This window comes from Pipra filicauda, unplaced genomic scaffold, assembly GCF_003945595.2.
Source record: "Pipra filicauda isolate LSUMZ 115617 unplaced genomic scaffold, ASM394559v2 scaffold62_size3274119_pilon, whole genome shotgun sequence".
In the NCBI taxonomy this organism is placed as follows: domain Eukaryota; kingdom Metazoa; phylum Chordata; class Aves; order Passeriformes; family Pipridae; genus Pipra; species Pipra filicauda.
In genome coordinates, this window is record NW_024104787.1 from 1,576,876 (window position 1) to 1,604,197 (window position 27,322).

Sequence of the window (27,322 nt, forward strand, 5' to 3'; positions counted from 1 at the left end):
ACTGGTTTTAAGGGTAAGCCTACTTCAGAGTCTGCCTAAAAGCTCCTTCCATGTAGGAATCCAGACCCAAAAAACAATTTGAAAGTAGCTGGAAATGGGAAACAGAGAAATAAAAACACTAGCTTGACTAATAAGTTAGGTGGTCTGCAGGTTTGTCCACAGGTGCCCTCCCACAGGTGTTTGTCCTGCCATGTGGGAGGTGCTTGTGCATCTTAACAGAGGCATTCAGAAGTGAAATGAGAAATATTGTGAAAAGCAGTAGTGCTTTGAACCAGGGAGTGCTTGAAATCTTAAATATAATCTTAAGGATGTTATCAAATTATTTCACCCTTGCAAATTAACTATCTATCTGATCCTGTTCTCTGTAAAGCTTGACACAATTCACTGCCCTAGATCTTACTGGTCCCCTTACAACAAAAATTAAACTTGCAATTAGGTATGTATTTGAACAACTGTAAAAAGGAGTGGATGCATTAAAAATTAGCAGATCACGTTTTTATTACTTTGGGTAAGGGGAACTGAAACCATGTAAGACTGACTTAAATTTAGTTCTACCAGAAAAGAGGCAAACTTGCAAATATATCAGAGCTTGAGGACATACAGAGTTGATTCACTGAACCTTGCGTGTAAATATATGTCAGAGCCAAGTACAGGTTGAGTAGGCTGGGATTAGGCTGAAGCTTTGTAGTAAGATACTAGCTAGAACTCTGTGAAGGCTTTAATCACATTTGCTCTCTTTATGAAATGAGAACTGCAGGTTTTTTGGCTCTTGTCTTTGTTCCTGCAGAAATCTAATTCTACTAGTGACCACTTCCAGGCACATGACAATGCTTTGCCTGCACAGTTTCCTTCTTGAATTATGCAGGGAAAGAATTTAGACTTGAGAATAGCATTTTCCAGCTGTTTTTCTTTGGGCTTGAATACTGACTGCAGCAAGTAATTGTGTAAGTGAACTAACACTATGTCTTTAACAGTCACTAGAGAACTGGTCAACACTTGACTAGTCTTGTATTTAAAATACTGTATAATTAATAGTAAATAAATTTTAAATAAGGTACTGCATAATCTTGGACCATATAGAATACAAAAGATACAGATAACATCTAGGAAAAAAAATAACAAAAATAACAAAAACTGTAGACTAGAAGGAAGTCATATAGACTGGCTGTATTTCAAAAGATGTTCCTAAATGGGTAAAATCAAGTTCTTCCAGCTTCTGTTAGCCAGTTGTGACTTAGAGCCACTGGAATTTAGTATTTCCTATTTGGTATTTATTTCCTATTCAAATTTGCCTTTTTTTTTTTTCCCTTTGGTAAGAAACTACACATAAGATTTTAAACTCAAGTTGAAAGTTCTCAGTAACAGAACCAGCCTACTCTGCTCCTTCACTAGCTCTATAGATCATCTACACTTAAACAACAAAGGCTTATCCTAAAGCCTAATGCGGCCTGATAACAATGAAGTGAAGGGAGAATGAGCCACAGAACTGAGCACTCCATCCAGGCTGGAGTTACTTGGATACCACTCATGTTTTTGCCTGAGGTATGTGATTCTCCCAATTGCATTACAAAAGAGTATCACTGTTTTGGTTTTAATGTATGCTCCCTTGCACAGGCTTGCAACATGAAAGCAGTATAAACAGACCTATCGGCAGGAGCCCCTGAGTCACCTCACCCCTCTTATCTAAAAAATGTAGGCGTTAAAAAAGTTTATGTAATGGTAAATGCAAACATGTTACGTCACCTTCTTAAAAAAAAAAAAAATAAAAATTGGTAGCTTGCCATTGTTATTCTGGGTCCTATAAATCCCCACATGGCACAAAATGCCAAAGCACCAGGAAGGGCTTTTAAATAAGGGAGGTTTCTTACCTCAAGTCCCCTTTCTAGTCAAAACCGTTAATAATTGTACAAGACAAAACTTTGTAAAGCCACTTGAGGCCTAGTCCCAACAATATATAGGTGTTGTCTTTGTTGAAAGCTGCAACTGTATTTAATGGAATAAGAAATGGAATTTGGGAAAAGCCAGTGGCAGTCTGGACAAAGGAGTAAATAAATTTGATGAACCAAGCCTGAAAATAGGTCTGCCATCTTCTGAATTTATGGAAAAGGTTCCTCATTTGCCTCCTGACTGCCTGCTGTTCTTTACTTTTAGTAGGGCAGAATTTGTCCCATGATTGGAGGAGTGCTGATTTATAAATATGATAGCAGGGGATTAAAGTTCTATGTAATCCTCAGTCTGACTTGAATACCTAATTTCCAGCTTTCGCTGACTAGTAAGCACAGGCAACTTAATGGACTCATCTCCAGGCTTAATGATTTCAAGTTGCCTTCAATAAGCGACTTGCTACAAGTGCACATGTGGTGGGAAGGTGTCATAGCTCTATCTATTTCAACCAAAAAGCACACTCAAAGTCAGTTGGATTCAATCTTTTTTAATAAATTAATGTCATTCAAAATACAGTGCCAGAACATGATGCAGCTGAACATGCTAGTAAGGTTTGTCATGAAGCACCTGTGTTCATGTTAGATTGGCGGCGCCCCGCTACTGCTAGTGGTTCCTGGGATTAATGCCAGAGCAGCACTAGTCATCTGCTCTCCTGCACACACAGCACAGGATATTCCTGAATTTTGCTCCCCCCCTCCCCCCCCGAAGTAAAAAACCTGACAGCTAAGGGATATCTATACACAATCACACTACAGTAATGCTTGTTATTAAATTAACAGAAAATAAAGACCTGGTTAATCCACACTAAAACTTTGTTTTACAATGGAAAAATACATCAGCAGCAGGAAGTAATATACATGAGCCAATGTTACTGTAATACAGAGTGTGGAGGCATTTACTGATTAAAGCCCCACACAGACCCGCACTATGAGGGCTGGCAATTCCTATTGCAAGCCCAGCAACTTAAGTCCACACCTGGTAATCTACCAGCTGCTTGGAAGACCTGTATTCTAAATAGACAGGTATAAGTTAGTGAAAATAGAACACATGCACCTCATCATACAGCTTGACTGAACCTGCAGTCATTTTGCCCTGCATGTTACCATACAATGGAAGATCTACCCTTCCTACCACAGGTAGATCCATGGGATTTGTTTCTTTTTCTTTTAATGGCATTACTATACCAACATGGATATTAGTATTAAGTAGAGTGCAGCACAGTCCTTTTATTAGGCCACACTGACAGTTATATAACTAGCACTTAAGTAGAATATCCAGAAGTAGTTCAAATATAACTGGAAGATATTTTCAAAAGAGTTGAGACATCATCCTAGAAACATTAACTACTTTTTTTCTGAAGCTAATTTTCCTGAACTGAGACTTCATACAACTAGAATTCATTCTTTAGACAAGTCAGATGCTTAAGCTTATGATATACATATATGTTTCTCAATTATCAGATAATAGTATTTCAGATTATGGAAGCATATCTGCTCATTTCATTTATTCGTACTGAATGGCGGCAAGTGTTATTAGGTAGGGCATAAAAATACAATTCATGACAGACAGGTCTGACATTCCCATTCTCAGACATGTTCTCATGGCTGTTCACAGCCATTTCTTTTCTCTTTTATAACTGAGCATAGAATCAGTTGTGCAGTTTAATTTGGGAGCTATACAGGTGGTAAAGTAACCATCTCCCCATCCAGCTCAAATTCATCAGCTCCATCTGGTGAGAAGAGATATGTTGGAGGTTTCCATGGGGACTCTTCAAGGCAAGATGGATACAGCTTTCCTACAGTGCACCGGAAGTCCTTCCCCAAGTCCCACAGCACCCGTTCCGATATGTGCTGCCTCAGAAACCAGCGATCGAGTTCCAGGTCGTACTGATAGGTGGCATACTTGGCTCTCTCGTTCATGTGGGTTTCTCGTATAAAGACACACAAGGAATTAGAGATGACAACGGCCCTAACGCAGGGGTCAGAATAGCGCTTGGCAGGGATATTGGCTGCCATCCTCCACTCGTTCTTATTCACGTCGTAGATTTCCACGGTTACGGAAGACCCATCTACAGTACTGCTTGGGAGCCTTATACCGGAATTGCTGGCGATGTGCAGTCCTCCAATATAGAATATTTTATCACCAAAAGCAGCAGCCGAAGCAAAACACCTACTTGTTTGTCGCATGGCCATTTCCACCCACGCGTCCGACCTGGGGAAGTAGCAGTACATCAAGTTGTGTGCCATGACGTAAATGCAATTGTGAACTGTCACTGCTGTGCTCCACTGCCACGCACAAGGCAACGGGCTCACCATGGTCCACTCATCCTTCTCAGTATCGTATCTCTCCACAGTTCTCCTGTTGAGCTCCCCACCGACGCTGTCTCCTCCAATTGCATAGATGTATCCTTCACAGCAGACCAGGGATGGCTTTATACGAACAAACAGCATCGGTGTCTTTGGAAACCAAGTGTTTTGCTGCGCATCAAACCAGTAAAAGCAATTCACAGTTCTGAAGGCAGCCTGCAGTTTGCTGCTTTTACTGTGATTGGTTTTTGTGTTTTTCAGAGGAACTTGCCCACCTGCTATATAAATGTCATTATCAGGAGTTACAAGTGTCCCGACCTTATGCAAGTCAGCAGGAGGGTTGCAGAGTTTGTAAACTTTCTCTGCCTGTGGGCTGTAACAGACAGAGGAGTAAAGACTACCAGGATTTTCAGCAGCAGCTTCAATGAATATCATCATCTCCTCTTTTGTCATGCCAAGTCTGGGCTTGAAAAACTTGGGCATTGATTTGTACAGTCCTTGCACCACCACTGATTTATCATTAGGTGGTAAGCCTTGAAACCAGGCTCTCTGTGTTACTTCTGAAAGTGCATCGATGCGGATTTGGCTAAGAACAGAGGACAAATACTGCGATCGCGATTCCGTGTTGTACTCCAGCCATAACATAGCGGCTTCACGAACTGTCTCCTCCTTTTCCACATTTAAATTGTCACTGCTTAAAATATCTATCAGTAGATCGTGTGACAGTTGCATGAAAGCCTCCTGGTGGTACACAGCTGTGAACTTGTGCTCCACCATTCTTTTAGCACTCTGTTTTAACTCTTCACAGCTGAAGAGATCAGCAAAACTTAACAGACGCACACAATTTTCTGCATTAATTTTTTTGATTAAGTATTCTCTGCACCGCTGTAACACATCATCTACCTGTAAGGCAAAGAAAAAACACAAGGAGTATTACTGCATACAATGTATGCCTTCATGTACCAGCAGCACATGAAAGTACCTGCATCTGGTGTTGAACAACAGAATTTAGGCCTGGAATACTCGATATACACAAAAATACAGCGGTGACTCACTCAACTGCTTCATACAGATGAAGTACACCACGTGACTATGTCTGCCCGAGAAACTAATTTTCTAAAAGTTAGAAGTGCACTGGTTTACTTCCACCTTCCACAGGGACTGTAATGCAAGGAAGGATGGACACATAAAGTGTATTTGACGAGCAACTGCTCTCTATACTGAGTGAACTGAACACAAGTATTTTGAAATGACTGAACAGGAAAGATCATTTAACAAGACAAAGAGTGAAACAGTTTGGAGATTAGAAGCTGATATTTCATACTCAAAACATTCCTACCTGTAAGAAGCAGGCAGTTTCATAGAGCTGCTCGACTGTGCTGTCGCTTATTGCCAAGTTACCCGTGTATGCGTAAGTTATGATAATCTGTAAAGTGGCTGCATCCACATTCCTCAGGTGTACGTGTGTTTGTTTACTTTCACTCAGCCCGCTCATGAACATGGCTCTGAGGAGAAACAGACATATTAGGACAAGGATCAACAGTGAGTAATCTTAATTTACAGTCACCTGTAAGTCTTTGGTGATTACACTCCAAAAGATGAGCAGTCTTTTTGCTTGCCTGTTTACAGGAGTTTAGTATTTACCTCAGGCTAATATCTAATATTAAAGATAAAGCATTTGTACAGAACATCCTAGAAGTACCATCAATGCCTTCTGTAGAAATATTTTATATTCAAGAGAACTCTTCTATGCTAATCATCAGAGAACTAATGATTCTGGAGTTTTAGTAATGCAATTTAAACCTTTTTCTATGATAGGTGATAAGAGGGAAGAAACATTCTCCAGAAAATACTGTTGTAATGTACTACAGCTAGATTTTAGATTCTAAAACAAAGGAAGCAGATTTATGTAATGGACTGAGCTAAGTCATATCAAAAAGGATGCTCCTCTGGGAGGAGGAGAAATGGAGCAAGGACTAGCACTCTTATGAATTATTTCTTATATACCATTCATCATAACCCGCAGTAAACTTCAAGTTTGCAGACAAAAATCAATAACAGAAAAACCTATTAGATCTGGTCTAGGGGAAAAAAAAAAACCACAAAAACATAAGTATTTCCATTACACCTCCCTGAAAAAGAGTAGAAAGGCAATTTTAAAAAATGGTTATTGTTTCCATAACGTTTTATGCACCTATTGCCCACTCTGGTATTGTAATTGCAACACAGTTAAGAACTATCTGGAATCTCGTACTATAAACCACATACCTGTCAATTTTCTTAAAACGGGGGACATTGGTTTTAAGAGCTTTATATTAATTCAAGTTTGGTATTTATGGCTGTATTGAAAATTCAGTTCAAGGCTCTTTATTTGGGTGTTTTTTAGGAAAACAGGTATGAGAGAAGTTAGAAAGAATCTATTCTTTAGTCTTGCCTCTGGCTGTAGAGGTGAATGGAACCTGGAGATACACTCCCTATGCATAGCCATTCCAGGAAGCATCCAATACAAAGACAGTATCCCATCCCCATTTCTCACAGAAAGGAAGAGGGAGACTGGCTCTAGCTGATGCTTATGCACTGCTGAGCAGGCTGTGCTGGAGCAGGGCTGCACATCGTTCAGGCACAAAGATGAAGGTAGGCTGGCTGTACAATCACACCCAATGGCTGGATCACACCAAGAGGTGCTTTGCCTTTCTTCCCCCTCCTTCAGGGCTATCAATTTTTCATAATAAAGCTAAATTTAGGAAGCTGAGCATCTTTTTGTAAACCAAAGTAGAGAAGAAAAACAGAACATGACAAAACCACAAGTTTGATACTTCTTTTAACCGGTGCCAAAACCTCATTCCATAAATAATAAACAAACACATATGAATAAGAGATTTGACTGCACATTCTGATGCAGCACACTGTGTGGACTCATGACAGCTTTCCAACCTTATGATTAACCACCCACATTAAATCTGGCTCCATTTCCAGTGGCTGTTATTTTACAAACTGTTGGAACTATGTCATTTGCACAAGGCCAATGGTAATAATCATTATCTAGTGATCACACAATACTTGTTGCTAAAAATTGGACCAGACTCATCCGAGATGAAAAAATAAACACAAAAACCAGCAGCAACAAAAATTAATAAATTAATCCTTGAACAGTTTTCTACAAGAAAGGAGACAAAATAGAGAAAACATTTTAGATGTGTTCTGTACAGCGAGCCCACCTCAAGAAAAGCAAATTTGCAAAGCCTTCTGTGATTAAACAGGAAAGTTATAATCCCTCCACAATGCATCAGGAAGGTAAAACATGCGTGGATGTCACCAAGACTAGTTTCAAGCTTCAGAATTCCTTCCAGACAGGCAGATTAATTATACTGTGTTGCCAACAAAAAATGATTAATCACTGCAGAAAATTCATGGTGCCTCATCATCAAGGTCTTACTATGATTGTATCTGCAAAAAGGGGTAGCACTCAGTGTATCTTATTTAAAAAGCTTTTCAAAAGACAAGAAACAGGACACCTGGGAAGCAAGAGCTCCTGAATTAAAAATTTCAACAGTATCTAGGGAGGGGCATGAAACAAAATGAAACAAAAGAACCAAAAGACTCTCAAACAAGGGAAGAGTTTCTGGCATCTTTACTGAGCACAGAAAAGCAGATGATTCAGAAAAGGAAGCCATGAACTTGCACAGCAACCCCTACTTTTAGCAGCTGCTTCTGCTAAGAAACTACAGTTAAACACAATAATGGAATTCCCATAGGCAAGTCTCAAAAATCCCTTGTTATCCTACCTGGGGAAATAAAAACATATTAAATACTATAAAGATTCAGCATGAAGAAAAAGAAATTTACTAATTATTCAGACACAATTAACTCCCTAAAGAAAATGAGCCATCACAAGTGTGATTTTTTCCCCCCCACACACTTCTTGTAGAAAGTACAATACTTATCTAGAGTTAAGTCACAAGACGCTAGAAATTTTATTTTACTATTTTGGTGTTGGAAAGTAAGGATATTTAGGCTTTTTACTTACTTCACTGATCTTTAATTTCTGCAACACATTGCTAATTAATATTACACTCAAAAACAGCTATCACAAATTTTATAGAATTAACAGAGCCCAGTTTGAATACTTACCTGAAATACGAGCTGCACGTTGCAAGAACCATCTTATGGCAGGGAAATTCAGTGCCCTCAACAATCAACACTATGTCAGTTAGCAACTGCTGTTCATAAAAGAATTTTAACTGCTCCAGCAAGGATACAGCATACTCTGTATTTATCTGCCTCTCGTCCTGGGTAGACATGACTGTATTCCATTAATATTTCCAGGACCAGAGAGAAAAGACAAGATCTTTTCACCAGAGAAAGGTCAGTTGAATATTCTGAAGTAACCAGGAAAGAAATGGCAGGAGGTCTGTAGCCTTCGGAAGTGATACTGATAAAAAAGGGCAGTTTAATCTTGAACTGCTGAATCAATGTTTGAGACTTTGAACTACTGTTAGGTCATCATGCTTTAACTTGATGTCATAGTCTGTTCAGAGACTTTCAAGAGTGTCTGCAGAGCTCCTCTTGAGATCTATGACGCAGCAACTGAGTGAGCAAAAGTGAAGTCTGAGGTAGATTTCGTGGTAACATCTCGTGATCAGTGGCTGCACTTGAGTGACTGAAAGCAGGAAAATAAAATTAATTTACCATTAGCACTTTAACAAAAACCTTTCTTAGTTACCCCCTTAAAACCAATTGTTTAACAAACATTTCTAAATTAGTACTTAATTACTTGCACTGAAATCCTTGTAGGAAAAAAATTAAACAATGAAAGTATCTAAGAAATGAAAAGCAGAAGAGTTTGTACATTAATTCTCATACGACCTAGACTCACAAACTAAAATAATTTATTTTGTCAACACAGCTTCTAAGGCTGGAGAGTTAAAACAAGGTTCAGTAAGACTTTATTCCTCTTCAAAGAATTACCCAGATTTCCCACCGACTACACCTGTGAATTTCATTCAACCACTGATAAGGCAGCCACTTTTTTTCCCCATTTCCTTGATAAACAGCTACTTTTTCCACTTCTTTGTTTTTTTTCTACTTAAAGCTTATCAATACCAGGCCACTAAAAATATAAATGCAGTTTCTTCAACTGCAACTTTAGTTTTCCAACTGAACTCTCATCATCACCATCAAACTGTTTATTTCACCTTTGGCATTCTACTAGAGAACAAGCAAAATCAAATAGGAATTAAAAAACCCCTAAAAACCTATATCCGCAATGCTTATTTGATTCATCTTCTCTTGTAGAAGGGCTTCACCTATTAATATTTCACATCCCATTTTTTAACTTCTGAATTATTTCCATACAGCCAGGTAGGCCTGACTGTTGCAGACAATGGAAACGAAAAATAAGAAAATAGTAGAAGCAAAGGGATGCTGGAATAGCAGGAGTCAAAACACCTACAGTGGCTACCAAAGCCTATTTACTTGTTTGGACATTTCTCCTCCTCTTAAAAATGGGGTCAGGTTTTATTTTATCTTCCATGTGGACACAAAAACATAATTAAGAATGAGGTAGTTGTGACAGTGAAATTACCATCATAACAGGCACCAGAGTACCACAGCTATCAAATACTTTCAGATTTATTTAATCTTGCACTGTTCTTCTGCATTCCAAACCTGAGGAATAACCAGGCACACGTTTGTCTAGTGTCTAAGACATCACTATCATTATAGTTCATGATGAACACAGAATGCAGAAACAACTTGCTTGAAATTACATACTTTAAATTCCACACAAAAATACGTGATTTAGTACAAGATGAAGGCTGTAGAAGTATCTGCCAGCCATATCAAAGATCTAGTATTTCAACGCTGCCTGTAATACAATTCAAAACCAGCTGTCTTTCAAGATTCACTCACTTGAAACAGATATGCTTAATTAATGCCACTTTAATTAGTACTAATTTAGTGTCACCCTTCTTTTTCTTCATCATTGAAGAAATATACATGATCAGGAATCGCAAACTCTTAGTTTTCTCTGGTTGTTTAACTGGAAAACAGTCCAAATAGTCAAACCTAACGTTCACTGTTTGTTCAGGTGGACGCAGTTAATTATGAAAAACAGGGAAAGAAGAAGCAGAGACTACTGTCTGCTATAACAGATACTAGCACAAGTCTTGACTTCAGTCCTTCAAGTTTCAGGTAAGCTCTGAAGTCACTGAACCACAAGTATATTGAGGATATACAAAGATACTGCTCATTTAAAGCAATGACCTTCTGCTTCAAGTCACAGCTTCTTTTCACCAAATTCATACACATCCTGTCTCTGCAGCACTATCCTGGTTATCTGATAACAGCTTACCAAGCAACCTAATCCACTGACAGATTTTGCACTGAACTTTAAATGGCTGCAGAGAAACACCGACTTCCTAAGTGTGCTAGGCCCACCGAAATAAATAGCTCATGGCTCTACTGGTATCCCCACGTCTCTCTGCAGCATTGTTTTTCCTGGCTCAGGAGTAAAGTTTCAAGAACAATACAAGCTGGTGGATTAAGATCTATTTGGGCAGACCATCAGTCATACTAAGCTTTAGCAAAAGAAGTCACTGATAGCATAACTTCCTATACTGGTGTAATTGTAAAGAATACAAGTATTTCTTCAGGAACAGGAAATAAGAACGAACCTAATATGCACCGATGCAATCATTAGGTACTAGAACCAGCCAAGGATGCCATGGAGAAATGGATATACACCTGCTAGTAAGATTAAAGACGTTTTTGGCAGCGTGCGGCTGACAGGCAATAACTGAAAAAGCAGACCTGTTCAGCAGAAGACGAGTTGAAACTGTGAAATTAATTACTATAAATAATCAGTACATTTGAGTACGACCCTCAGTAGCAGAAAAGATTATGGAGATGACAGGAGTCTTGTTGCAGAACGTTTTTGTGATGTGAATCACCTTTGAACCATACATTTACAAAGCTGGAGTCCTTGGTTTACAGGAAACCATGTGCTCCAGGGAGGTGTGCATGGTAGGAACATGCTAGGTACATGGTTCCTGTTTTCCACATCCACCCTGTGTTTTGCTGCTAACAATAACCATTTGCCAAAGAACAAAGTTTGGCATTTGTCATAAAGTCTGAAGTTGCATCCCATTCCCTTGTAATGGAACCATACTCCTCAGGAAAACAATAAATACATCAAGGATCTCTGAATTTCTGTTCCAAAACTGCTCTCATTTATATTGTCATTTGCTCAAGAGAAGTGACTCTGTTCAAAACAATAGGATAAGTAGTGTAGGAACACCATATAGTGCCTGGAAAGTCATCCAAGATTGCCTACCTTTCTCACACCTCTGTGAAGAGTTCAAAACGATTTTAAAGGAGATATTCTCATCACTTCAGAGGCTGAAAAACTGAGGCACTGCAATAAAAAGCAGCTTGTCCAAAGCTGCCAGTGTAGTAACTTCCAACAGAGAAACACAAGAGGCTCAGCACTTTCCCAACCCAACATCTCTCTCACCACGCTGTACCTGGCTTGGATCTCAGATAAAGCACTTGGATATCAGCTAAACAAAAAAACTATGGACTAGAGAAGATGTGTACAGATGCACTACAGTCAGCTGTAGTTTTAATGGCCACACAGCAGTGAACATTCCTGACTTATGGATGAAAAGATCTACAGCTGAGGTTAGTTTAATATCCTGAACTGAAATTCTCATAGAATAAAAATAATCCTTGGGTACAAGTTTCTATGAACGAGACTCTCCCCTTCAACAATGTCACTGGAGTGACCATTTTGTTCTGGGCAACTTCTTGGAAGCCGGCTCTCTAAAACTGGATGGGCAGGCAGCTGCTGGAAGGCCACAGCGGTGCTGGATTGCAAATGAAATCAAGTTATCACTGGGTGATACAAAGTAACTTCCTGTCAAGCTGGAGAGCAACATTAAGTAACACGTTGATAAGAGGGTTTCTTTTTAAGTAATTATTCCTTTTCGCTTAAGTAATTTTAATGAGGTGGCTTGTTAACACTTGTTCATGTACTTCCAATCTGAATGAGACCATTCAAAAAATTAGTCATCAAATGTTAATGAGTTATGGGATAGGCTATTAATTGCCTTCCTTGAATCTGTTTATTTTCTGAGGTCAGGCAAAGATTGATAAACAGAGATATATACTGCACTACATACATGGCAGTGTTAACACTATACTTCAATGTACAACATGGAATAAGTATATTGACTATTTCCAATTTAATTGGTAGGGAAAGATATAAGATATATAGATACACTAATCTTCTACTGGACTCATTTAAACAAATATTTATTGTTTTGCAAATTATAAGAAGGGCAAAAGATGTATAAACATGCAATTTCTCTTTTGTTTTGTAGTTTTTTTAGATATTTTGATACTGGGAAAAGAAGTAAGTCCTTCTGAAAATCCCATTAAGTAGTCTGCCAGATTAGATGCCTAACTTCCCATAAAATGCTGGGAAACACTTAGAAGATCTATGAAAGTGTCACAGGTCCCCATCTGCATCCTCAGCCATCTAAATACCTCTTGAATTCTAACTTCACTAACTGCAATTCACACTTCAAGAAACCCGTATGTTTGGAAGAAAAATTAGAAACACAACAATCAAAACTTATCTCCCTGGACTTCAATTTATGTAATCTAGTTTTAACTAATTTTAAAAAGAATTTTAAATACTACTCTTGTGCACTTTTAATCAAATTCCTATTTCCATCCAAGGGCAGCTTCATAAAAATCACAAGTAAAAACACGTCTAAAGAACTGAGTCATTCACTATTTTTAACATAATAAAACGTCAGAATTCAGACCTGAACAAGCATTCGTGTGTGGAGATAGCAATCCTCCCAGCTAGCAACGCAAGTACCAAGCTCAGGCACCTTAATACTTGGCTCCTATTCGGGATATTCGAGTTACAAAATTAGTATACCAGCTAATAGCAAGGGGAAATGCGAGTATTAAAACTGATTAGAATCAATTCTGTAAATTGATACGAAAGAAAGAAAAAAAAGAAAGAAAGAAAGAAAGTTGGAAGCTTTAGATTCTTGAGTACTGTATCAAATTTGCATCCTTGGCAGGGAGAAAGAAATAGGTAATTGATGAAGCAGTTCCAGACTTGGAAGTTTTCCTCTCTTCTAAAGCCATCAAAGGTGTCTTTGATAGCACTGCAGTCCAGAAAACCGAGGACATCAAGGAGATTCTAATAAAGCAACAATGTAAAATTTCACAAAAGACAAGGACAGATTCATTCCTACAATGTTATGTTGAAAATGACTATTCACCTGGAAACTACTACTGTTTTCCATACATATTATGTTTGAGAGGTTACAACTTTGAGGTAGGTGAGTTTTCTGAAACTTTGCAGAAGCTAGAGACTAGAAGTGTCAGACTCCATGCTAACAACATGTTTGGTCACAATGCACTCCTCATTACCAGTTTCTTTCCTGTTTTTCTGCACCTAAAGGAAGTTATACATTAAAGGAAATACCTGCTCAGAAAGAAAATTAGCACCAGATAAACCAACAGCTTAAATTGGCAACTGGACTTCTACAGTGAGCACAGGTAGTTTCCATCCCCAAGGGTGTTTCTGTTTTGTGGAAAGACTTGATGTGTTTTGGGAAATTAACCTTTGAAAAAAAGTGGGCCATAGATGTCTGCAGTAAGATTCAGCCATGTATCATGGATGTACAGAACGGTGGGGTTTTTTTCTCTCTGAACTCGAGTACATTAATGAAGCTAGTCTGTTTTATTTAACAACTTAAATTCGTTTTCAAGTATGCATTAGTCCCTTAAATATTCACTACATGATGTTCAACTACAAATTCAAGCATTTCTACATTAAGAAATTAGATTAATAAATAATGTAGCTTAATTAATTGTAAGTTAGTTCCTGAAAGGTTAAGTCTTATAATGGATATCATATTCATGCGTATAAAATTTATTCTCAAAGTGGAACAGCCACTAAAGAAAGAGAAATTTTAGGATTTGCACCAATTCTGGTCTGTTTCATAATCACATGACCAAAACAAAAAAGCCTGCTTTCGGAAAAAAACAAGCACAAACAGCCATCTGTCTAAAATGTAGTCAAAAAATTACTAAATCAGCAGCAGCATCTTTTCCTCCTCTTTGGTCTGTTCCTGCAAGATGCTACTTACACATCTTTGAGTATAATGGGCCCTTCTACTCCACACGCAAAAATATTTAGGAAAGAGGTGCGACATCTATACTCAAATCATGAGACTACACAATTTACGCATCTGCGTATATTAAATACTAAAAATTGCCCACTTCTCCAGGTACATTTCTGAGAAATTGAACTAAGTTGAGTGTGTATTTTAATAACCTCTTAAATACATAATCCAAACAAAATTCATGTAGATACAGCCCTAGGTGAGCTCACAACAGCACACAGCCTTTCAGGCCCACTATGATCACAGAGTAGATGTAGATGATGTAGAAAGGCAAGATGTGGCTTTGCAATAAAACCTCTAAAAACGAACTCGCTAAGTACAGCACAAATCCATTTCTAAATCGTAATTAAAGTTCTTTCAAAAGCAGCAGGTATCTATCCTAGCAGAAATAATGGTAAATACCGGAAAAATCCTAGGCATGCAGATGACTAATTTCTAAGCTATACTACGCATATATGTAGTTTATAAAAGCTTACTAAGAATTATTCGACACTTCGAATCCCCATATAAACACCGAAGCCCTCCCTCGGCCACCGCAGGTACCAATAGCGTATACACGAACACAACTAGATCCATCAGCAGGGAAACGCAAGGGCAGCTACAGGAAACGGCAGTGCCACTATACTGCTGCTCTCCTCGGAGGCTTCATCGTGTCTGTTCCTCCAAGCACTTCCAGCACAAACACCGAGGCTGCAGACATCCCCACCTGCTCAGCCCAAGGGGAGCCCTGGAAGCCCCGCTGCCCACCTCCCATTACAGCCCCGCGGTCACAGCCCCCTCCCGCCAGCGGGACGCGCCGACATGGGACTACAGGCGAGGAAACACATTTCTTCCCTCTCCCCGATGCCCAGGTGCGCCGTCCCGTCCCTCCGCCGCCGTAATTCCTTTCCTGCCTCCCCCAGAAAAAAGGGGACACCTTCCCGCCCCGCCGGCCTCTCCCGGGAGCCGGCCCTACCCGAGGGCGGCCCCCGCCGTCCCCTCCGCCGGTGCCCGGCGGGCCCGGGGCCGCCGCCGCCGGGCGGGAGCGGCCGCAGGTCGCGGAGGGAGGGAGAGGGCGGGCAGGAGCCGCGCCCGCCCGGGCGGAGAGAGCGGCGGCCGCAGACCCCCCCCCCGCGGACCTCCACGGCACTGGGGTCCCCTCGGGGCGGCCACTCCCCCCGCGGGGACGGCGAAGGGCCCGGCGGCTGCGGCGCGGCGGGACGCGAGCGCGGGAGCGCCGCCGCTGCCGCCATCTCTCACCTCCCCGCCCCGGACAAACCTCCAACCGCCGCTTCCTCTTCTGCCTCGGCGTCCCGGCCGCGGGGAAGCGGGGCGGAGGAGGAGGATGCCGCGGCGGATCCGGTGTCTCTACCGGGCTGCGGAGGCGGCGGCAGCCCCCGGGCGCGCAGGCGCTGCCGCTCCCCCGCCTCCCCCTTCTTCTTCTTCTTCTCCTCCTCCTCCTCCTCCTCTCCCCCCCCCCCCCCGCCCGCCGTTACGGAGCGCCGCGCCCGCCCCGTGTGCGCATGCGCGGAGCGGGGAGCCGCCGCCGCCGAGGCCCGCGCGCCAGGCCCGCCCCCGGTTTCCTGTTCCCTCTCCCCCCGCGAGCGCCCCCTGCCCGCGCGCCGGGACAGCGGCGCTTCCCGCGGGACGTGGAGCGGGCCCCCGCCGCCCCCGGCGCCCTCTGCTGGGAGGAGTGACTCACAGAGTCACAGGCTCAGTTAGGTTGGAAAAACCACCTAAGACCAAGCGCCACCATGTCGACTCGACTGTGGCATTATGTGCCTCGTCCCGTCGTTTCTTCAACACCTCCAGGGATGGTGACTCTGCAACCACCACCCTGGCCAGTTCATTCCAATGTTTAATCACCCTTTCTGAATTGAAGAATTCCTCCTCGTATCCAACCTGAACTTCCCCTGATACAGCTTGAGGCTATGTCCTCTTGTTCTGTCACTGGTTGCCTAGGAGAAGAGACCACCCCCCACCAGGCTACAACCTCCTTTCAGGAAGTGTAAAGAGTGATAAGGTCACCCCTGAGCCTCCTCTTTTCCAGGCTAAACAACCCCGGCTCCCTCAGCCTCTCCTCATAGGACTTGTGCCCCAGACTTGTTGCAGCCTGGAGGCCTGCAGGCTTCAGGGTTAAGGCCTGGCCCAGCCATGTCCCGCTCTGCCTCCCAGCATTGCTTCATCCCCCTGGGATCCACCTGCAAGCTGAGCCTGGCCATGTCCACTTTACATTCCAGTGCCTCCTTTTCCCTCTGGGACTTGCCTTTGGTCCTTTGGCCCTCCTGGAGTCCTGGAATGTCCTTTGGCCAAGCACAGGTTTTCTGGCCCTTGAGCAAATGCCACTTGAGGCTTGTGGGACCTGGAGCTTGCCTCAGGAGAAGAGGAAGTGACAGGGGCATGGGAGGCAGGAGTGGGTTTTATTCTCATATGGGCCCTTGAGTTGGACTCAATGATCCTTGTGGGTCCCTTTCCACTCAGAATATTCTGATTCTGTGACTCTGATTCTGACTCTGAAGGCTGATGGGAGGTCCGAGGGAAAGGAAAATCCTGATAAATGCAATTTTTTAAAAGCTAGTGAGTGTCATTTATTTTCTTTATTTCCCTTTGGGTCCACTCACCAAAAGAAAAGCTAGGAGTTTCGCTTCAAAAAGGTGAAAGTATGACGGATGCAGGAGCTGGGGATTTAAAACATCTGACATGAGTAATATAATCATTGAATGTTAAGGTTGAAAGGAACCTTAAAAATCACCTAGTTCCACCCCCCCTGCCATGGGCAGGGACACCTTTTACTAGACCAGGTTTCTCAAAGCCCCATCCAACCTGGCCTTGAACACTTCCAGGGATAGGGTATCCAGCAACCTCCCTGGGCAGCCTGTTCCAGTTTTTTACAACCCTCACAGCAGAGAATGTCTTCCTAACATCTAGCCTAAATTTTCTCTCTTTCAGTTCGTACCCATTACTCCTTGTCCTGTCACTACAAGTGGCTGGTTGCACTAAGTACAAGCACTGCCATCACTGGAAAGGACAAGCTTTGGCTGGGGAGGTCTGCGAGGATTGAATCAGTCATCCTTCCCAGGCATTTTATATTTTGTGTCTTGGTGCAAAGAACATGTTTAATCTGAACATTACAGTAAGAAAAAAACCAGAGGTTTTGTGAATTTCCCAACACAGAAATGAAAACAATCTCTAAGCATCCGTACCTCTTTGTTTTTCCTTAGCCACTCACCTGCCTGCATAGCTCATGCACTGTGCTTTCTTCTCCTGCCACCTGCCCCAGTACCTGAGCACTGTATTTGGAGATGTGCAATTCCAGAGTAGCAACTCAGATTCTCATCTCCTGTAAAGACCCACCACAGAGTCAAATTGCAACCTCACATTTCATGAATTCCTGTCATACATGGTGGAGTACACTGTATTGCAATAAGTGCTTCTCCTGTTCATATGGAAAGCACATTACATTTCTCAGCCCACTTAGCCATGTTAGGATTGAAGAGCATTGCTCCCTTTACTCCATACTGAACAACTGGCAAACCTTGGAAACAAATATAAACTTGGCCTTGTATTGTCTGATTTTTTTTTCCTACAAGAAGTGTCTCTAACAGTAGATTTAATCAGAAGATTGCTAATACTTCCCTTCTTTTTTTTAATGTAAGTTCCAACATACAAAAGGGAAATACCAGATTCACTTAGAGATGCAGCTTAAACATCTGCAAGATGAGACTGCCAGCTTTCTGTACACCAGCTGAAGGCCTTTACCATTATTCCTACCCTCATGTTTTGACTCTCCTCCCACACATTGACTGAAAAAGGTCCCCTGCGTCACTGCTAAATAAGCCTCAGGTGGGAGGGGGAGTGGACAAGTAGCAGCTGCCTGCCATAAAGAGGGTAAGCAGAGAGCGTGGTTACTTTCTTCCTGGGCTGTGAGCAGCAGCAACCTTAGTTTTGAGGGGCTCTAAGGGGGCAGGAGTAGCTTAGTTTTTGGAGGGGGGGGGGATTGTTATTGTGGGTTATTTTCTTTCCCTACATTACTGTCTCTCTGAAAGGTCAAAATAATTCTGGGAGCTTTGGCCTAGGAGAGTGTGTAGGCTTTTTGATGCTTTCAAGAGCTGGACAGGCCACCCTGCATGGAAACTGAAGAGGGCTCCAGTGTTCCTAAAAGTATTCTGAAACTCTAGGCTGAAGGGTGTGCTAGTTTGTAACAGGTCTTGAATTTTCCTATAACTTTAAAGTGCTTAAATTCTCCACAGATTTGAGCTGGTGTTGTTTTTTTATTATTATTGTTCTGTGCAGTCACCAGATCTTCTGTGTTCTCCGATTTCTTATGTTCTTTTTTATAACCTATGTGTGATAGGGTTGTATCACTTGCATGGGTAGGAATGGGCTGAGATTAGCGTGTTAGTTAACTGAAGAAATAAGTGTGGGAGGAAGTTCAATCTTGTGAATTTTTTATGATTCTGAATGCAAACTTACACATAAGGGTTTTGGTGGGGTTGTTTTTGTTACCTATCATTTGGTTTAAGCATAGGAAGCGTGGTGTCACTGAAATATTTAGTTTACTATGTCAGCTATCATTGTTCTTAAATAAATTATAAAGTACAAATCCTGAATTAATAGAATTCTTATTGTGATGTGTAACAATATGTATTAGCATTAAGTAGTGTTTCCTTTCTGAAACATTAAATGTCTGATAGTGCGAAGCCTTCTGTTGCCTTTTTTTTTTTTTTTTTTTTTTTTTTTTTTTTGGGTGTCCTCTTGCTCAGGGCTGATTGACTGGAGGTTTTTTCTTTTAATTGGCTGGGATGCTACTTATGGATGCATGCATCTAAGACTACTAAAGTTCTATGACTGTCCTGTGTCTTTAAAGCACGTTATAAGGTTGGCTTGAAGGACTAATATTGAAAGCTGCATATAAAAGCTAGCTTAGCAAAGGACAACTAAAATATTTGACCTTGATAGTAATGTTAGTCTTCTACTTTCTGTTTGGAAGACAGTAGCTTTCTTTCGGAAGGATCTGGTTTCTTTGGGCTGGGAGAGGAATGTCTGCTAAATTCTGACAGCATAAAATCATTAGGTTGTGCAGTTTTTAAGTGATTGATAATGATCCTTTATCTCTTTCAGTGTTTAAAGAAAAATGAATACTGCCTCAACTTCAGAAAGTGGATCATATTCCACAAGCCACTCAAGACCCTTTTTTTATGCTCAGCCATCAGCACAACAGCCTTATCCAAATCCATGGTACCTCAGCCATGGATACAGTCCATATTATGTACCTGCTCCAGGTAAGGTAAATGAGAGCTCTCTGTGGTAGCTTTGCTTAGTAAGTTACTGTAGTAAGTTACTGCTAGAGCAGAGGAAACAAATATGTATCTATGTTAATGGGATTCTTGGGAGCTTAAGTGAAAATTAATGTAATGCTTCTGTTGTCAAAAATCTGATTTACTAAGTATTACTTAAATATGTAGCCTCTGTGGTAGAAAGCATCTGTTCCTGGAGAATGGAAGCTAAGCAAAATATTAAGTAATGGTCATCCTGCAGACACAGAGCTCTAGAACATGCCTAGCAATTAATATGCGTGCGTATATATGAGTTCCATATGTGCATACACAATGTATGGATATATGTAAGCTTAAAAAATTATTTAAAAAATAATTATAAGAGAAGTATTGTTAAATACATCTTGTAAGCGCTATACTTACGTTAACTTCTATCCGGAGCTGTCTTTTTCAAAGATAATGCTACAGCAATGTTCCATGAAATAACAAAAAAAACCAGGTACAGAAAACTAAGTGGTGAATGTTCCAAGGAATGAAATCAAGCTCTGGTTAAAGTGTAGGTGTCCAGATAAGCTATTCCATAACAAGAAACTCTCTCTGAGTTTTTGCACCAGGTTTGTTTCCAAGCATTGAAAGGTGGAGTGCTTTATTTAACGATGTGTCTGATCTTGTAGCTGTCCCTGTGTATGCAAGTAAATATTTATCAGGATGACTTATTTCAGAAAGAAAATATTTTTGTCTTTTTATCACCAATGTCTAGGCTTCCGAAGTGGAAATCCATATGTGCCGTTTTATTCTGTTGCGCTCCATGAGTACCCTGGATTTTTTGTTCCACAGCATCCAATGCATGCAAGAATTAACAGAAGGCCTTATTTTAATGCTGCCCTACCTTCCCCTATGTTTTATCATGCAACAAGATTTAGACACTATAATAGCCCTGGGAAAAAAACGGAGACAAAAGAAACACAGACTGATGCTAGACAGCCTGAAAGCAAGCAAAAAAAGCATCAAGATATCCGTACAGAAACGAAAGGTTGTGATGCAGGAAATATGGCCTGTGTTTCTTCTGGTATAGGTACAGAGACTGAGAGTACTTCAGAGAAACAAGATTCATCTGGATCTTCCATTGCGGTAGACAGAGAGTTTCATAACAAGGACCCTGCCAGCTCTACACAGTATAGAAATCTTCCTACTGGAAGCTATGCCTTTGAGAAGGAAGAAGTGAGGATAGAATATGGAAATGGCTCTCCAGCTATTCAACTGTGGAAGTCCTTTAAAGAAACTATCCCTTTGTATGATGTGGCAAGTGGTAAATCAGTCCCAGAGAACATAGTGCCATGTGACTTATTTTCTGTTAGCTCATGTGAAGGCATGATATATGGCCCTCATGAAAGGAGGCAAATGGTGCCAGGAGCTTCCTTAGATGAGAGACAAGCTGTTGTCCCCACAAAACAGGGTGCTGAAGCTGTGCAAGAAAAAGATGTCCAAAATAACGAAGTGCAGCTGGATGCAGAAAAGCTAGCAAATACAAGTCAACAGGCAAAATCCCCCCCAGGTGAAACCATGGCAGTACAAATCACAGAGCTGGCAAGATCTGTTGGCATAGATAGACCAGTGGTAAGACAGGATGTGGTAATAGCTAAGAAATCTAGCACTAAAAAATCTGCAGGCTCTATTCAACAAGCAGGACTACTTCCATCTAATATGGAGGTAATGAGTGACTTGAGTTTTCAGCAGAAAAAGCTGAGTTTAAGCCACAGAGCAATCAATGAAAGCCAGACAGGTAAAAGTATTTGGTGTGACAAATCAATTGAGAAGGATGCTACAAACTATGACATTTGTTTGCCACAAAGGAAGTGTCAAAGTGTAATCAGTCCTTCTTCTGATGACACGTCCTCTAGAGAAGAAGGCTCATCAAGTGATAATGCCCCAGTGTCTTATTTTGTCCCTGACTATGTGCTTCAGAAAAGCATGTATACTTCTCAGAAAAGTACAGCTGGCTTGGAGAAAGAGAAAATTAAAAGTGGTGGGTCCCTTAATGAAGATGAAGCGGTAGAAAAGGAGCAGATGAACAGCTTGAATGATCAAGATGACAATTCTTCAGCCACTAAGGTTAAAGAGGCTTCCAGTAAAGGCAGAAAGCTGGGAGCTGTTTCAAGATCTTCTAGTAGGAAAGAAATCAATTCTCTCAACAAAAAAGCAGCTAAAAGTTTGTCAGAAGTTGAGGACTCAGAAGAATATTATGTGAAGGGTGAAGAGGAGGATGAAGATGGAGAGGATGAGGAGTATGAGGATGATGACATGGATGAAATGGAGTATTTCTTTCAAGAAACCCTTCCATATGGCATTTTGACACCAAATAAAGGAAGCTTCTACCAAGTTGGCCGGAGAGTGCTTTGGAAACCACCTAAAAATGCCGTACCAGCACAATTAATTACCTGGCCTGCTCAAGAGAAAATGAAAACTAGGAGTGGGCTTGTTGAAAATATTGGTGTAGTTTACAAGCCAAAGGAGAAAGAACAAGATGAAGTTGTATATAGTGACTATGGGTATTACGGAAGAAAGAGGCCTATGACAAGAAGAGAAGGACTTGAGCACCAGCGAATGCTACGGAAATTCTTGGGAGGTAAGCTAATTGCTGAGGATGAAGTGCTGATTAATAGCATACACAAAACACCTAATTGCAGTTGCAAATTGTAGCTTGAACCAGTGGGAAGATTAGAGGATGTTGTAGCTTTAGGTTTGGCTTAGAGCCAGATGTCCTGCAAAATACTTTTTTCAAGCAGAAGGAGTTTGCTGCATTTTTTAACCTATTGCATAAGGGTTCTGCATCTTCACAACCACCAGAGAATAGTGCAGAAACTCTCCTTTGAGTCAGATTTGATATACTTCACTTTCTGGCATTAGTGGCAATTTATTAATTTGAAAAGCTTAAGGTCACTTGAACTACATGTTTACTGGTGCTTAATATCTTGGAAGCTCTGCATTTAAGTTTATACAAACACAGACTCATGCTAGGTGCACTAAACAGGATTAAATTCATTATAATCCAGTGGATATACCCTATATAACTTCTCTGCAGAAGGGGAGTCAAATCGTTACTTTTTTTTTTTAATAGCAGCTGTTGCTTTTTTTTAGAAACAAAAGGTTTGCTGTATTTTCAGAAAAAGCAGTCTGAAACTATTAAATTTGACCTGGAAAAGAATATCTTATTTACTCAAAGGTAGATGTTAGAAATTAAATTAATCTAAGGTGAGAATAAGCAGTTATGTGGGCACCTTAGTAGGTGGCTGCTGTTTAGTATAGTCTTATATTATGAAAGACAACCATTATATTTACTTTTAATAACAGGCTTACTGTTCTTAAACTTTTTCTTTCTACAAAATCTGTAGACTTATTTTTGTCAAGTGTGGCCTTCAGAAAACTGTTTCTATTTCAATAGACTCCTACAATTAGATCCAGTAGCTAGGTTTGCATTCTGGCTTGTGGATCAAACAGTATATTAGCAAAACTAAATACTGACCTTAAATCAACTTTTTCCTTTTTTTAATTAGGAAGGCTGCTAAGGGAGACCGTGGGGATGCTGCCTGAAGAGTATTGGATTAGAAGTGGTGCTAAACCCAAATTCAGTAGCCAAATACATGGTAGTCTCTCACCTCCAGCCAAGAGCAAAGACCAAGGTACAACTTCTTCAATGTGTTTTTGTTCTTAAGGAACATTCAAAAAGATATGGTACAAAATAGCAAGCATATGATATTTGGATGAGGTTTGAAAATAATAAAACTAATTCTTGTTGTTGATATCGATGAAATGCCTTTCAGTCAGTACATCTTGGGCATATTTACAGCCTTGTCAAACCCTAACAGGGGAATAAGAATGCATTATAGGTACTTTGGGTTTTTTTAAAGGCCTTATGGGAAATCAAAGCATCAAATGCTTTGACGTGGCCAAGTGAAGCCTTTATTTATGTAAAGCTGTTACTGCCATAAACTCTAATATTAAATCTTTACCCAGATAATGCTTCTCTTGACTGCATATGCAATGGTAGCTCCCAGTCTTCTGATCTTATGTTTGAGTAAAACATGGGGAGTGATGTGGTAGCTACATAGGCAAATGATCAGGGAAACTAGCATAGGCCAACAGTTGCCCTGATGCTGCTAAAGAATGACTGAGTGCAAATCATTGTGATCTCGTCAAGGAAAAGATGAAGAAATCAAATATTCTAGCAAAGTAAAAGGTTAGATAGTTTCAATACCTTTTTATTAACTCCTGAAGCAGAATGTTTTTTCTTTACAATTAATATTTACTTGGAGTTCAGATCTGGTTTGGATGCTTTTTAAGAGTGTTTCTTGGTGTCATCATCATCATCATGGCTAGGCTTTGCGAACAAAGATTTGGGAAGGGCTTTACCCACACTTGCTACAAGCGCGCTGGTGGCTAAAAAGGCCTGGAACAGCTATAGAATTTGTTGTAGAGCTACTCTCCTGGGTCACATGCCTTCAAGTATCTCGGGATCAGTCTATCGAATAATGGAGTGTGAAGCTATTTTCAGAATAGACTGACTCGCTTCTCTTCAGTTCACTGATAATATGCACCAGATTTTCTGTATCAACAGCCTAGCAGACTATTCTTTAGAGTGTATTCCTCAGAGTTTTCTCTCTGCATTGCTTTCTTGCTTAAGCATATTGGGGTTTGGGATTATTTGCATTTTGCATTGGAGGCTTTCTATCCACAGACTTCAGTGTTGTAGGGGTCCTTTTTATTCTAGACTGCTCTATGAAAGTTGAAAACATTTTACTTTAGCAGCACTGTTCTTAGCTCCTCTACAACAATTCATAAAAGTATGATAGTAGTTCTAAAATAATTTTGTTACTTTTAACTTTCAGCATGTTTCTTCTATCTCTTTGAAGTCACAGATGGTCCACCATACTGAGGATGTTTGGTCTATGTGTTATTCCTTGCTTTCTCCTCCTCCTTTTCCAGCCTGTGTAGTTTGAAGAAGCTATCACAGTGTTAGGAAGCAGGAATCAGTGTTTTCTGAATGCTGTTCATGCCAACGGATACCTCAGAAGTGATAGTAAAATCACATCCTTTTTAAAATGTTGCCTATATTAGGACTTGTTTTTTCAAATTAATCTTAAATTTAAGCTCCTGCAAGTAAGGGGGGTTGGCTAGAGATATAGATATATTGCTTTAGCAGTAATATCATATGCTAAATTTGACTTCTTGAAGGGTGTACCTGTGGTGCATAACTTTACAGGTCTGAAGGACTAAGTTTTCTAAAGACAGTGAATGAGTTGGATCACTTGGACAGCTATCAACTAGCCTTGAACACTTAGACAGACAGTGAGCTAGAGCAGAATTATCAGACTCTCATTGGGTACTTTTTTGCCATACTAACACCTATCCAAATTATGACCCAATATACAATGCATCCAGAATTATGGTTAGACAATGATTCAATATTGTAGACATACAAGACTTGCTTGACATGTGTAGAGTCAATTTTATCAGCGAATAGGCACATAGAAGGGAGGGAGAAAGAGGAACATCACAGGCCAGTTGTTGAAAGACAAGGTTAAAATTGTCTTGAAGAAATAACACCAGTTGTATCTTGCTATTTAGGATGCCCACCTTTGGTTAAACCAAAGAAGAAAAGAATAGGCAAGCCACCTTCAAAACGCAGGGACACAAGACTTGAGGTGGAAGAAGTAGTGTGGGAGATGCCTAAATACAGTATACACCAAGGTTAGTATACAGTGACAAGCTACAAAAATAACTGTTACCAGTATTTTTTCATTACTGTCTCAGGGATTAATTTTTCTCTGTTTGAACTGCAAGGATGTTGGACAGCTTGTGAAATAACAGCAAATGCTACGTATGTGGATAAGATAAGGGGTGGGGAAAAAAAGGCAAGCTAAACTTTGTGCACTTAGTCACCTTGCTATGAATACCAGTGTAGCTTTGACCAGGTTAGGTTCCTTCTCTTTGCTTAAGGTGAGGATGGGGGAGGAAATCCACACCAAAACCTACTGTTTTAGTCTAGTTGCTCTTCAGACTGCTCTATGCTTTTAAAGTGCTGGGTCCTATGTCACTTTGCAGTATATCCTTTTCTTTAAGCTACAGATCTGTCTCAACCAAATTATTGTATTTTGATACAACACAAATGCATATAGATAATTCTTAAGAACTTTATGGAGTAGGAACTCCTTGCTACTTTGGAGGAAGATGGGGAAAAATAATGGGGGGAAAAATCACATTAAGTAATAATTATGCTTTTGTGTATTTGTGTGAGAGTCTGAAAAGGTTATAAATTGAAAAGGGGTCTGTACATACAGGAAGCTACCTAAAAGATCAGATTTCTTTCTGGAAAAGAACAAGCTAGCATAGTAAAGTGAACTTGAATATTCCATCTGGGAACATGAGTAAAAAAATAGTCTCTTTCTCATATTAAAAAGAGGATTGCACTTCCCTGTATTTGCAAGGTTGGAAACAAACTTAGACTGAAGTGTCTTATTAGTGAAAATTTGGTGTCAGTCCTGAAGCCAGACTGTTTCTTTAATTGCTGATCAGTTCTTAGTAGAAGCAACCAGGAAACTTGCACAATCCCAAAATATTTCTTATTTGTCCCAGAAATAGTTGATGTTTCTTGGATACATTCAACACAGTAGTTACAAGAACACACTGAGAATGTGCTATGAGTTTCACATGGAACTCTTATACTGGGATATTCTGAAGCCCAACGCTACTCATGTGGAGTTTATACTTGCTGGGAAGTCAAGTACATAATTGTAATATCGACCATCAATGCCTGCAGTAGGAAAAGGCAATACTTATGTCTATCTTTCTTTAGAAGCAAATTGACATATTGTTTGGAGGCAGAATGCATACTTCAGTCTTTCTTTTCTTTTTTTACTTTTAGGTCGTGGAACAAAAAAGTCCCTCTGTAAGAGAAGATAATTGCAAATATTGGGGCAGGAGGGGGGAAAAATGTATCAAAGGTTTGTTTTGCATAATCCAAAATTCAATTATTATTGCAGATTTTGTAAGTTGCTCTGCACTCTTAAGGGGTAAGAAGTGACACTGTAAAGACTGAGGATGCTATGAAAATGGAATTAAATATTTAACACCAGTCACCTTTTTATAACTAGCACATCCACTATTTAAGTAATAAATTTCATAGAATTGCACTTTGAGACTTTTTGTATTCAATCAATACACAGCAAAAAAGCTTAACATGGGTACATATATGCACCAGTGCTATTATAGCACACCAGTTATTGCTGCCCAGCTCCTAAACTCTGCAGGATTGTGAAGCCTGTCAATGTGATCTCATATGTGATGTGGACATAAGCACGAGATTCTCTTCCAGCAGCTGGATTTTTGGCTGGATTTGGTTTTGTCAAAGTGTAAAGGAATATAGTTAGAGCTGTATCAAGTCCAAGTACTGACTTGAAGTTTCAAGGCAGTTCCTCAGATCTTTCTCTCTTCAAATGCATGATTGAGGACTAAAACTAAAGCAGTGAATTGATGCGATGCTTCCCCTTCCTCCCCTTCTTTTCCTGTGGAGATTTTTTGAGTCTGTTAATGGAGACCCGGAGCTGGA

At 40.4% G+C, this 27,322-nt stretch overlaps 2 protein-coding genes across 5 annotated transcripts; one reads left to right on the forward strand and one right to left on the reverse strand.

Annotated features, from left to right (window-relative positions):
- Positions 1-2,415: 2,415 nt before the first annotated feature.
- Positions 2,416-15,865, reverse strand: KBTBD2 (kelch repeat and BTB domain containing 2). Of its 3 annotated transcripts, none has more exons than XM_027729073.2 (4): positions 15,720-15,865; positions 8,382-8,910; positions 5,590-5,755; positions 2,416-5,153 (listed from the first exon to the last, which is right to left on the reverse strand). In XM_027729073.2, exons 2-4 carry the CDS (start codon positions 8,549-8,551, stop codon positions 3,618-3,620), a joined length of 1,872 nt encoding a protein of 623 aa, XP_027584874.1. In that variant the 5' UTR covers positions 8,552-8,910; positions 15,720-15,865; the 3' UTR covers positions 2,416-3,617. The 3 variants fall into 3 exon arrangements, with proteins under 3 accessions (XP_027584874.1, XP_027584875.1, XP_039244220.1); XM_027729074.2 differs by having other exon boundaries at positions 15,701-15,865; XM_039388286.1 differs by lacking the exon at positions 15,720-15,865 and adding an exon at positions 15,580-15,633.
- LOC113992107 lies at positions 15,105-26,906 on the forward strand. Of its 2 annotated transcripts, none has more exons than XM_039388285.1 (6): positions 15,105-15,312; positions 19,562-19,722; positions 20,477-22,342; positions 23,271-23,396; positions 25,342-25,464; positions 26,639-26,906. In XM_039388285.1, the coding sequence occupies exons 2-6, from the start codon at positions 19,575-19,577 to the stop codon at positions 26,674-26,676; spliced, it is 2,301 nt and encodes a 766-aa protein (XP_039244219.1). In that variant the 5' UTR covers positions 15,105-15,312; positions 19,562-19,574; the 3' UTR covers positions 26,677-26,906. The 2 variants fall into 2 exon arrangements, with proteins under 2 accessions (XP_039244219.1, XP_027584870.2); XM_027729069.2 differs by lacking the exon at positions 15,105-15,312 and adding an exon at positions 17,267-18,328.
- The last annotated feature ends 416 nt before the right edge of the window (positions 26,907-27,322 follow it).

What these genes read in the sequence shown, in the direction of transcription:
- KBTBD2 (XM_027729073.2), bottom strand. Translation starts at nt 8,551, where the DNA reads ATGTCTACCCAGGACGAGAGGCAGATAAATACAGAGTATGCTGTATCC. An exon ending in ACGTGCAGCTCGTATTTCAG is followed by an intron (nt 5,756 to 8,381) that starts GTAAGTATTCAA and finishes GTTTCTCCTCAG; the next exon opens with AGCCATGTTCATGAGCGGGC. An exon ending in AAACTGCCTGCTTCTTACAG is followed by an intron (nt 5,154 to 5,589) that starts GTAGGAATGTTT and finishes TTTGCCTTACAG; the next exon opens with GTAGATGATGTGTTACAGCG.
- LOC113992107 (XM_039388285.1), top strand. Translation starts at nt 19,575, where the DNA reads ATGAATACTGCCTCAACTTCAGAAAGTGGATCATATTCCACAAGCCAC. An exon ending in ATATTATGTACCTGCTCCAG is followed by an intron (nt 19,723 to 20,476) that starts GTAAGGTAAATG and finishes ACCAATGTCTAG; the next exon opens with GCTTCCGAAGTGGAAATCCA. An exon ending in GCTACGGAAATTCTTGGGAG is followed by an intron (nt 22,343 to 23,270) that starts GTAAGCTAATTG and finishes TTTTTTAATTAG; the next exon opens with GAAGGCTGCTAAGGGAGACC.